The sequence below is a fragment of the Gigantopelta aegis genome, chromosome 11 (genome assembly GCF_016097555.1).
Source record: "Gigantopelta aegis isolate Gae_Host chromosome 11, Gae_host_genome, whole genome shotgun sequence".
NCBI classification, from domain to species: domain Eukaryota; kingdom Metazoa; phylum Mollusca; class Gastropoda; order Neomphalida; family Peltospiridae; genus Gigantopelta; species Gigantopelta aegis.
Window position 1 is genome coordinate 11,421,175 of NC_054709.1, and position 12,542 is coordinate 11,433,716.

General features: G+C 40.9%; 1 protein-coding gene across 1 annotated transcript in view; it reads right to left on the reverse strand.

The window, feature by feature from the left end:
- Positions 1–12,542, reverse strand: part of LOC121385546 (unconventional myosin-Ib-like) — a 94,338-nt gene that overhangs the window by 73,509 nt on the left and 8,287 nt on the right. The window contains exon 2 of the mRNA XM_041516258.1: positions 12,005–12,151. Within this exon, the coding sequence (XP_041372192.1) occupies positions 12,005–12,139 (135 nt within the window). The 5' untranslated portion in view covers positions 12,140–12,151. The remainder of the gene's footprint in view (positions 1–12,004; positions 12,152–12,542) is intronic.

Below are 12,542 nucleotides of genomic sequence, written 5' to 3' on the forward strand. Positions count from 1 at the left end.
ACCCTGAGTGGCTCAATGGGTAGGTGTAAACCACTTGCACCGACCAGTGATCCATAACTGGTTCAACAAAGGCCATGGTTTGTGCTATCCTGCCTGTGGGAAGTGCAAATAAAAGATCCCTTGCTGCTAATCGGAAAGAGTAGCCCATGTAGTGGCGACAGCGGGTTTCCTCTCAAAATCTGTGTGGTCCTTAACCATATGTCTGACGCCATATAACAGTAAATAAAATGTGTTGAGTGCGTCGTTAAATAAAACATTTCTTTCTTTCTCTCTCACTAACAACTAACCACTAACCAACTGTCCTGGACAGACAGCCCAGATATATGAGGTGCGTGTGCCCAGGACAGCGTGCTTGACCTTTAATTGGATATAAGCACGAAAATAAGTTGAAATGAATGGAATGAACGAACGAACGAATGAACGAATGAATAAATGAACTAATGAATGAATGAATGAAAAAAGGTGTGATTGAGGGAGGGGCCATATGTCCCCCCCCCCCACCCCCATCACTGGTTATATGCCAGTGAATTTCCACACAGCATACACTTGTGATGTCTCTGAAACTGGTATGCATATATAAAGCACAGATGTTTAGCAAAGAATACTTTTGTAATAAATTATTCAATTATACATGTGTGTTACCATGGTAACAGGTGTAAATTAAGAAATATTTCTCATTACACAGTCTATTGAGATTTTTATATATATACATAACAGTATTTAAATATATGACTACAGTATATTTTATTTCAGTATTTAGGATATCACATCTGATGAAAAATAGGGGCAGGATGTATCCCAGTGGTAAAGCGTTCGCTTGATGCGCGGTCGGTCTGGGATCGATCCCCATTGGTGGGCCTATTGGGCTATTTCTTGTTCCAGCCAGTGCACCACGACTGGTATATCAAAGGCCGTGGTATGTACTACCCTGTCTGTGGGATAGTGCATATAAAAGTTCCCTTGATGCTAATCGAAAAGAGTAGCCCATGAAGTGGCGACAGCGGGTTTCCTCTCTCTATCTGTGTGGTCCATAACCATATGGCTGATGCCATATAACAGTAAATAAAATGTGTTGAGTGTGTCATTAAATAAAACATTTCTTTCTTTCTTTCTGATGAATACTGAAAATATTAATTATGATGATAATGATGATAAACGTATTGAAGATTTATGCAGGAAAATAAGTGTAGTTTTATTGTCTGTTTTTTGTCACTAGTATGAAAATAGAGCCATGTGTTGATTTTAATTAAATTTTCTTTTGCAATTAAATTAATAAAAAATAAAAATCATTCTATTGTCCAACTATAATTTGACAACAAAAGCCACCTGCTGACTGAAATTAGGTGTAATCTGACAGAATTGCTTTGCTAAAAATCCAATTACCATTAATAATACTGTAACACACGATATCGGAAATAAATTAACAGATGTTGATATCAAATAAATTACTCTTCAGGACTTGGGGTTTTTTATAAATCAAGAACAAAGACTGGTGTGACCAGAATTAGAACTTCAGGGTTTTAAATTGATTAAGAACAAAAAAAATAAAACAAACAAATATTCAATTTTTAAAATCTCTTTTAAAGGGACAGACCCTAGTTTCAACCCGTGAAAATTAAATTCAGTTAATCTACAAACCTGAAACACATTTGGATAAAGTTACTTTGGAGTGAAACATGAGCCTGTGACTTTGAAATGGTCAAATACCCTCTAAAAATAGACTAAAACTCAACTCCATAAGTGTTACTTCTCAGACGCACATGTGTTTTTAAAAATATGAGAAATGCATTTTGTGATATTAAAAACGCCAGGATGACCAAAAACACTTTGAATGTACGGAATTGATAATCTAAATAATAAAATCTAAGTAAAGTATGATTTCAGTTATCAAAAACGGCTCTAATAGTAAAACATATGCCTTAGTGTTTAAAAATTAGGGTACATGTCCCTTTAAGATTTAGGAAATAAAAATTTATCTTAATTCATATAATTATAATTTGACAACACACATGTAGTAATTACAATGGCAAGAGAAAGAGAAAAACAATTATCAAGTTAGAAGTTTGTTTTGTTTAACGACACCACTAGAGCACATTGATTAATCAATCATTGGCTATTGGGTATCAAACGTTTGGTTATTCTGACTCGCAGTCATCAGAGGAAACCTGCTACATCTTTCCTAATTTAGCAAGGGATCTTTTATATGCACGTTCCCATAGACAGGATAGCACATACCATGGCCTTTGATATACCAGTCATGGTGTACTGGCTGTAACGAGAAATACATATAGCCCAAAATGGGTCCACCTACAGGGATTTATCAAAACCACATTTTTGTTGTTGTTTTCTTCATGTTTTGATTGCTTATTGCTTTATTTGGGGGTTGTTGGGGGTTTTTTCTTTGTTCGTCAAGTTTGTGGAGGGAAGGGTCTACAAAATGTAATATTTTAAATGATTAGCATTATCACAATTCAGCTCTCGAGATTTGGACCATTTTGCAATGACAATTTCAGCACAAAGAGAGGAAAGACATTTTTGTTCAGCAACACATCTAACCCACATGGTCAGTTTGATATTTAGCCAAGTTAAAAGTGTGTACTGTCTAACGACACTACTAGAGCACATTGATTTATTAATCATCGGCTATTGGATGTCAAATATTTGGTAATTCTGACATATAGTCTTAAAGAGGAAACCACTACATTTTTCCGTTAGTAGCAAGGGATCTTTTATATATGCACCATCCCACAGACAGGACAGCACATACCACAGCCTTTGATATGCCAGTCCATTTGGTTGAGAGATAAAGAGAGATAACATACTGTCATAACCTAGGACACTCTTAAACAACGAAAAAGGTAAAGTTTGTTTTGTTTAACGACACCACTAGAGCACACTGATTTATTAATTATCGGCTATTGGATGTCAAACATTTGGTAATTGCCATACATGATCATCAGAGGAAACCCACTACATTTTTCCTAATCGGGTCAGGTCAGAGGGTTTAACATGCACATTCAGAACAAGCTGTTGTAGCGCACGCCTGTCATGGGTGCAAGAGTCGGCTTGGGCCGGCCCCTCTGTCAAGGACAGGAAAAGATTTTTCCTAATGCAGCAAGGGATCTCACAGACATGAAAGTACATACCACAGCCTTTGACCAGTTGTGGTGCACTGTTTGGATCCACCCTTACCAAAGGAATGCAGCCAGGGATCTTTTAACTAGACGTTCCCATAGTCAGGACAGTGCATACCATAACCTTAAATTAATGTACTACAAACAGTAACGAATGAATGCTTAACAACACCCCAGCACAAACATATATATCGGCTATTGGGAAAGAAGAAAGAAAATGTTTTACGGCTATATGGCGTCGGACATATGGTTAAGGACCACACAGATATTGAGAGAGGAAACCCACTGTCACCACTTTTCGATTAGCAGCAAGGGATCTTTTATATACACCATCCCACAGACAGGGTAGTACATACCACAGCCTTTGATGTACCAGTCGTGGTGCACTGGCTGGAGTGAGAAACAGTCCAATGGACCCACCGACAGGGATCGATCCCAGACCGACCGCTCATCGAGCGAGCACTTTACCACTGAGCTACATCCTGTCCTGGTTATTGGGTGTCAAACAAAGGTAAAACAATGTCAATATCCAATGGTGATTGAAGGAAGAAGGAAGTAATGTTTAATTTAACAACACACTCAACTCATAAATTTTATTGACAGTTAGAAGTACATGGTCAAGTCCCATACAGATCATGACAGAGAAAACCTGTTGTCACGCCATGGGCTACTATATTTCTGATTAGCAGCAAGGGATCTGTTACATGTATCATTCCACAGACAGGACACTACATACCACAGCATTTGTAGACCAGTTGTGGAGCACTGGCTGGAATAAAAAATGGCCCATTTGGGCCCTGTGATGGGGATCGATCCTAGATCCTAGATCAATTATGCATTAGATGAATGCTCTATTAGTGGGCTACATTCGACACACACACACACACACACACACACACACACATACACACACCTAAACACACACACCTAAACACACACACACACACACACCTAAACACACATTCACCTAAACACACACACACACACACCTAAACACACACACACACCTAAACACACGCATACCTAAACACACACACCTAAACACACACACACCTAAACACACACACATACACACCTAAACACACACACACACACCTAAACACACACACACATACACACACACACCTAAACACACACACACATACACACACACACACACACCTAAACACACACCTTATGATGATTAAAATGCTGTCACCACTCAATTTTCAACATAACCCTGAATTTTGAGTTAACATTATGAGTGTTATATTCTCAGTACTGTTTACCGTACTGTCCTAACAGGTAATAGATTAATTAAGCCTATGGTACCTACATCTTGGGCAGAAATTAAGAAATATTTCCAATTGCAACAACATCTTAACCATGGATATGTATTTAAAAGTTCCATAAACAGTTTATCAATTAATATTTAACCATCTTTTAATAATCACACACACACATAAAAAAAAAAAGTGTTTATATAAAACAAATTCCCAAACAACCACATCAGATCCATTTAAAATATAAAATGTTGGCACGGTGACGACTGTGAGACTATTTTCAGCCCGAATCTGCCAGCATGGAGGAGATAAAAGAGATGAGAAAAATGAACAGCCCTGCCACTTGTGTAATCCAAGTAGGTCGTAATCGGCAGGCAGACAGCGCAGATAAACTCTGTTCACCTCCTACATTTGTACACAAGACAACTTTCCTATCTCCAGCTACCTAAAATAACCAAACAGCTGGCAAGTGGCCGTAGTTATCAGTAACCAGCATTTAGCCAGTCTTGTCTGTAACCAGCATTTAGCCAGTCTTCTATGTAATCAGCATTTAGCCAGTCTTGTCTTTTAGCCAGTCTTGTCTGTAACTAGCATTTAGCCAGTCTTGTCTATGACCAGCATTTAGCCAGTCTTGTCTGTCACCAGCATTTAGCCAGTCTTGTCTGTGACCAGCATTTAGCCAGTCTTGTCTATGACCAGCATTTAGCCAGTCTTGTCTGTAACCAGCATTTAGCCAGTCTTGTCTGTTAGCCAGTCTTGTCTGTAACCAGCATTTAGCCAGTCTTCTATGTAATCAGCATTTAGCCAGTCTTGTCTGTAACTAGCATTTAGCCAGTCTTGTCTATGACCAGCATTTAGCCAGTCTTGTCTGTGACTAGCATTTAGCCAGTCTTGTCTATGACCAGCATTTAGCCAGTCTTGTCTGTAACCAGCATTTAGCCAGTCTTGTCTGTAACCAGCATTTAGTCAGTCTTGTCTTGTCTGTAACCAGCATTAAGCCAGTCTTGTCTTGTCTGTGACCAGCATTAAGCCAGTCTTGTCTGTGACCAGCATTAAGCCAGTCTTGTCTGTGACCAGCATTTAGCCAGTCTTGTCTGTCACCAGCATTTAGCCAGTCTGGTCTTGTCTGTAACCAGCATTAAGCCAGTCTTGTCTGTAACCAGCATTTAGCCAGTCTTGTCTGTAACCAGCATTTAGCCATTCTTGTCTGTGATCAGCATTAAGCCAGTCTTGTCTTGTCTGTAACCAGCATTAAGCCAGTCTTGTCTGTAACCAGCATTTAGCCAGTCTTGTCTGTGACCATCACTTAGCCAGTCTTGTCTGTGACCATCATTTAGCCAGTCTTGTCTGTAACCAGCATTTAGCCAGTCTTGTCTGTAACCAGCATTTAGCCAGTCTTGTCTGTGACCATCATTTAGCCAGTCTTGTCTTGTCTGTAACCAGCATTAAGCCAGTCTTGTCTTGTCTGTAACCAGCATTAAGCCAGTCTTGTATTGTCTGTGACCAGCATTAAGCCAGTCTTGTCTTGTTTGTAACCAGCATTAAGCCAGTCTTGTCTGTAACCAGCATTTAGCCATTCTTGTCTGTGACCAGCATTCAGCCAGTCTTGTCTGTGACCAGCATTAAGCCAGTCTTGTTTGTGACCAGCATTAAGCCAGTCTTGTCTGTGACCAGCATTCAGCAAGTCTTGTCTTGTCTGTAACCAGCATTAAGCCAGTCTTGTCTTGTCTGTGACCAGCATTAAGCCAGTCTTGTCTGTGACCAGCATTAAGCCAGTCTTGTCTGTGACCAGCATTTAGCCAGTCTTGTCTGTCACCAGCATTTAGCCAGTCTTGTCTGTAACCAGCATTTAGCCAGTCTTGTCTGTTACCATCACTTAGCCAGTCTTGTCTGTGACCATCATTTAGCCAGTCTTGTCTGTAACCAGCATTTAGCCAGTCTTGTCTGTAACCAGCATTTAGCCAGTCTTGTCTGTGACCATCATTTAGCCAGTCTTGTCTTGTCTGTAACCAGCATTAAGCCAGTCTTGTCTTGTCTGTAACCAGCATTAAGCCAGTCTTGTATTGTCTGTGACCAGCATTAAGCCAGTCTTGTCTTGTTTGTAACCAGCATTAAGCCAGTCTTGTCTGTAACCAGCATTTAGCCATTCTTGTCTGTGACCAGCATTCAGCCAGTCTTGTCTGTGACCAGCATTAAGCCAGTCTTGTCTGTGACCAGCATTTAGCCAGTCTTGTCTGTAACCAGCATTTAGCCATTCTTGTCTGTGATCAGCATTAAGCCAGTCTTGTCTTGTCTGTAACCAGCATTAAGCCAGTCTTGTCTGTAACCAGCATTTAGCCAGTCTTGTCTGTGACCATCACTTAGCCAGTCTTGTCTGTGACCATCATTTAGCCAGTCTTGTCTGTAACCAGCATTTAGCCAGTCTTGTCTGTAACCAGCATTTAGCCAGTCTTGTCTGTGACCATCATTTAGCCAGTCTTGTCTTGTCTGTAACCAGCATTAAGCCAGTCTTGTATTGTCTGTGACCAGCATTAAGCCAGTCTTGTCTTGTTTGTAACCAGCATTAAGCCAGTCTTGTCTGTAACCAGCATTTAGCCATTCTTGTCTGTGACCAGCATTCAGCCAGTCTTGTCTGTGACCAGCATTAAGCCAGTCTTGTTTGTGACCAGCATTAAGCCAGTCTTGTCTGTGACCAGCATTCAGCAAGTCTTGTCTTGTCTGTAACCAGCATTAAGCCAGTCTTGTCTTGTCTGTGACCAGCATTAAGCCAGTCTTGTCTGTGACCAGCATTAAGCCAGTCTTGTCTGTGACCAGCATTTAGCCAGTCTTGTCTGTCACCAGCATTTAGCCAGTCTTGTCTGTAACCAGCATTTAGCCAGTCTTGTCTGTTACCATCACTTAGCCAGTCTTGTCTGTGACCATCATTTAGCCAGTCTTGTCTGTAACCAGCATTTAGCCAGTCTTGTCTGTAACCAGCATTTAGCCAGTCTTGTCTGTGACCATCATTTAGCCAGTCTTGTCTTGTCTGTAACCAGCATTAAGCCAGTCTTGTCTTGTCTGTAACCAGCATTAAGCCAGTCTTGTATTGTCTGTGACCAGCATTAAGCCAGTCTTGTCTTGTTTGTAACCAGCATTAAGCCAGTCTTGTCTGTAACCAGCATTTAGCCATTCTTGTCTGTGACCAGCATTCAGCCAGTCTTGTCTGTGACCAGCATTAAGCCAGTCTTGTCTGTGACCAGCATTAAGCCAGTCTTGTCTGTGACCAGCATTCAGCCAGTCTTGTCTGTGACCAGCATTTAGCCAGTCTTGTCTGTGACCAGCACTAAGCCAGTCTTGTCTGTAACCAGCATTAAGCCAGTCTTGTCTTGTCTGTAACCAGCATTAAGCCAGTCTTGTCTTGTTTGTAACCAGCATTAAGCCAGTCTTGTCTGTAACCAGCATTTAGCCATTCTTGTCTGTGACCAGCATTCAGCCAGTCTTGTCTTGTCTGTAACCAGCATTAAGCCAGTCTTGTCTGTGACCAGCATTCAGCAAGTCTTGTCTGTAACCAGCATTAAGCCAGTCTTGTCTGTAACCAGCATTAAGCCAGTCTTGTCTGTGACCAGCATTTAGCCATTCTTGTCTGTGACCAGCATTAAGCCAGTCTTGTCTTGTCTGTAACCAGCATTAAGCCAGTCTTGTCTGTGACCAGCATTAAGCCAGTCTTGTCTGTGACCAGCATTAAGCCAGTCTTGTCTGTGACCAGCATTAAGCCAGTCTTGTCTGTGACCAGCATTTAGCCATTCTTGTCTGTGACCAGCATTTAGCCATTCTTGTCTGTGACCAGCATTTAGCCAGTCTTGTCTGTGACCATCACTTAGCCAGTCTTGTCTGTGACCATCATTTAGCCAGTCTTGTCTGTAACCATCATTTAGCCAGTCTTGTCTGTAACCAGCATTAAGCCAGTCTTGTCTTGTCTGTAACCAGCATTAAGCCAGTCTTGTATTGTCTGTGACCAGCATTAAGCCAGTCTTGTCTTGTTTGTAACCAGCATTAAGCCAGTCTTGTCTGTAACCAGCATTTAGCCATTCTTGTCTGTGACCAGCATTCAGCCAGTCTTGTCTGTGACCAGCATTAAGCCAGTCTTGTTTGTGACCAGCATTAAGCCAGTCTTGTCTGTGACCAGCATTCAGCAAGTCTTGTCTTGTCTGTAACCAGCATTAAGCCAGTCTTGTCTTGTCTGTGACCAGCATTAAGCCAGTCTTGTCTGTGACCAGCATTAAGCCAGTCTTGTCTGTGACCAGCATTTAGCCAGTCTTGTCTGTAACCAGCATTTAGCCAGTCTTGTCTGTTACCATCACTTAGCCAGTCTTGTCTGTGACCATCATTTAGCCAGTCTTGTCTGTAACCAGCATTTAGCCAGTCTTGTCTGTAACCAGCATTTAGCCAGTCTTGTCTGTGACCATCATTTAGCCAGTCTTGTCTTGTCTGTAACCAGCATTAAGCCAGTCTTGTCTTGTCTGTAACCAGCATTAAGCCAGTCTTGTATTGTCTGTGACCAGCATTAAGCCAGTCTTGTCTTGTTTGTAACCAGCATTAAGCCAGTCTTGTCTGTAACCAGCATTTAGCCATTCTTGTCTGTGACCAGCATTTAGCCAGTCTTGTCTGTAACCAGCATTTAGCCATTCTTGTCTGTGACCAGCATTAAGCCAGTCTTGTCTTGTCTGTAACCAGCATTAAGCCAGTCTTGTCTGTGACCAGCATTAAGCCAGTCTTGTCTGTGACCAGCATTAAGCCAGTCTTGTCTGTGACCAGCATTAAGCCAGTCTTGTCTGTGACCAGCATTTAGCCATTCTTGTCTGTGACCAGCATTTAGCCATTCTTGTCTGTAACCAGCATTTAGCCAGTCTTGTCTGTGACCATCACTTAGCCAGTCTTGTCTGTGACCATCATTTAGCCAGTCTTGTCTGTCACCAGCATTTAGCCAGTCTTGTCTGTCACCAGCATTTAGCCAGTCTTGTCTGTCACCAGCATTTAGCCAGTCTTGTCTGTGACCATCATTTAGCCAGTCTTGTATTGTCTGTAACCAGCATTAAGCCAGTCTTGTCTTGTTTGTAACCAGCATTAAGCCAGTCTTGTCTGTAACCAGCATTTAGCCATTCTTGTCTGTGACCAGCATTCAGCCAGTCTTGTCTGTGACCAGCATTAAGCCAGTCTTGTCTGTGACCAGCATTAAGCCAGTCTTGTCTGTGACCAGCATTCAGCAAGTCTTGTCTGTGACCAGCATTCAGCCAGTCTTGTCTGTGACCAGCATTAAGCCAGTCTTGTCTTGTCTGTAACCAGCATTAAGCCAGTCTTGTCTTTTTTGTAACCAGCATTAAGCCAGTCTTGTCTGTAACCAGCATTTAGCCATTCTTGTCTGTGACCAGCATTCAGCCAGTCTTGTCTGTGACCAGCATTAAGCCAGTCTTGTCTGTAACCTGCATTAAGCCAGTCTTGTCTTGTCTGTAACCAGCATTAAGCCAGTCTTGTCTTTTCTGTAACCAGCATTAAGCCAGTCTTGTCTGTAACCAGCATTAAGCCAGTCTTGTCTGTAACCTGCATTAAGCCAGTCTTGTCTTGTCTGTAACCTGCATTAAGCCAGTCTTGTCTTTTCTGTAACCAGCATTAAGCCAGTCTTGTCTGTAACCAGCATTAAGCCAGTCTTGTCTGTAACCAGCATTAAGCCAGTCTTGTCTGTAACCAGCATTAAGCCAGTCTTGTCTGTAACCAGCATTAAGCCAGTCTTGTCTGTAACCATCCCATAGTCCTACTGAACTGGCTGGAATAAGAAATAGCCCAACGGGCCCACCGACTGGGATCGATATTAAGACCACATAAAGCAAGGGTTTTACTACTGGGCTATGTGTCATGGAGAATTAAAAACTACACAGTAATGCAACTGTGGGAATTGGTTACTGTCAAAAGAAAGAGAAAGAGAGAATAACTAGTTAATGACATTGGATATCTGCTTTATTCTGTGATGGTAAAAATGGGAAAATCTGCGAGGCTTAGCCAAGCAGAACTTCTCATTCAGCCTGAACAGGATAAAGCAGATATCTGACGTCAGTAAGTAGTTATTATTTTTATCCGGCAGATCATAAAAATTAAGGGGAAAAACTATTATTTCTGTTGTTTCTGCCACATTGTACGATGACCTAGAGTTCAAATGAACAATTTTGTAATGTAGCTATGCGTGTGATGTCATATGAGTGACGTCTAAAGTCGTAATCTGCTAGTATACGTTTATGACTTTGCTTTAATCAGTTATCATAATCTATCAATAGAAACGCTGGTTGCAGGTAAACAAAGGTATATGTACTTAAGTTAAAAAGATCCCCACAATGGATCCAAGGCAATAAAATGAAGAACATGAAGCGAGAGGTAGGATGTGCATAGAAACGACTTCTGCATATTGCTAGATTGAGACAATATGGCCCCAACAATCAATCACAGTCGGACAATTATTTCCCACTAAACGACACCACTGCTTCCGTCTCCACCACTGGCGCATACGTGACCCAGGTCAATCATAAAGCTGTGTAGTGCCATTAATCCCACAATGCTGTGTAATTATATCCACATAAGATCGCGAAATCAATTATAACGTCCGACAGGTAGATTGATTTCTCATCGCCGGGCCGCAAGTGCTAGATGATGTCTCCAAGACCTGATCATTCAGTGACCAGAATAACTCCCCAGTGACAGCCACCGTTTGAGAAAGCAATAGAAAGAAAGAAAGAAAGAAAGAAAGAAAGAAAGAAAAAAGAAAAAAAAGAACGAAAGGAAGAACAAAAGAAAGAGAAACAAAGAAAGAAACAGAAAAGAAACATAAAAGAAACAAAGTAAAAAGAAACAAATTAAAAAAGAACGAAAGGAAGAACGAAAGAAAGAAAGAAAAAGAAAGCAAGAAAGAAAGAATGAAAGGAATGGAATAAGGAAGAAAGAAGCAAAGGAAGCAAAGAAATAAAGAAAGAAAGAAAACTAACTGCTACAAAATACCAAGCTATTTGATATGACAGCTGTGGAGCACCAGTTGGAATGAGAAAAAGATGATCACCCCTCATAGTGATCCGATACACTGTTATTGATGAATGGATGGATGGATGAATGGATGGGTGGATGGACAAAGAGAAAATGGATGGATGGAAAAAGAATGGATGGATGGACAGATCGATGAATGGATGAATGGATTAATGGACGGACAGATAGATGAATGGATGGTAAAATGATAAAAAAATTATGAATGGATGGACAGATGGTAAAAGGATGAACAGATGGATGAACTGACAGAAGAGGAAGTGGATAGATGGATGGATGGATGGATGAATGGATGAATGGATGAATGCATGCATGCACAGATGGGTGGATGGATGGAAGGACAGATGGTTATGCATGGATGCACAGATGGATGGATGGACAGATTCTCGGTTGGGACATATATAGATGCATGAATATGATATGAGGTCAGTGTTACTATTAATAACTCACGTATATGAGGTCACAGTGTTACTATTAATAACACGTATATGAGGTTACTAATTAATAACTCACGTATATGAGGTCACAGTGTTACTATTAATAACTCACGTATATGAGGTCATGCTCGAAGCGGGTCTGGAGGTTCTTGATGAAGTCGTCCTCGGTAACCGGGTACAGCAGAACGACGTCGCTGACCCCGACGCTGTTGTCAAACATCGCCAACGTGCCCTTGTGTAGCGCCATCGCTGATTCTCACTGTTACAAAACACACAGGGTTTTTTTTGTTAAATTATGTGGAAAAAAACAGGGCTTCTAGAATTGTTTGTAAATCCACTAGCCATGGGATCAGTTATTTAAAACATTTACTAGCCACAATTAAAAATTCTCTAACCCTACTTTACTTTTAGGTTAAAACAATTTTACTAAATAATAGTAATGATTAGATTTCACTAGCCGTCGGGCAAGGCAATTGTAGTTATTTACTAGCCCAACACTGAATATCACTAGCCACGGGAGTGGGGCTACCATAATCTAGAAACCCTGAAAAATATCTCTCACTTTCAAAAAAACACAATGTTCTCACTGTTAATAAACAAGAAATTCTCAATTCTCACCATTAAAAAATATATATAATTGTCAATGTTAA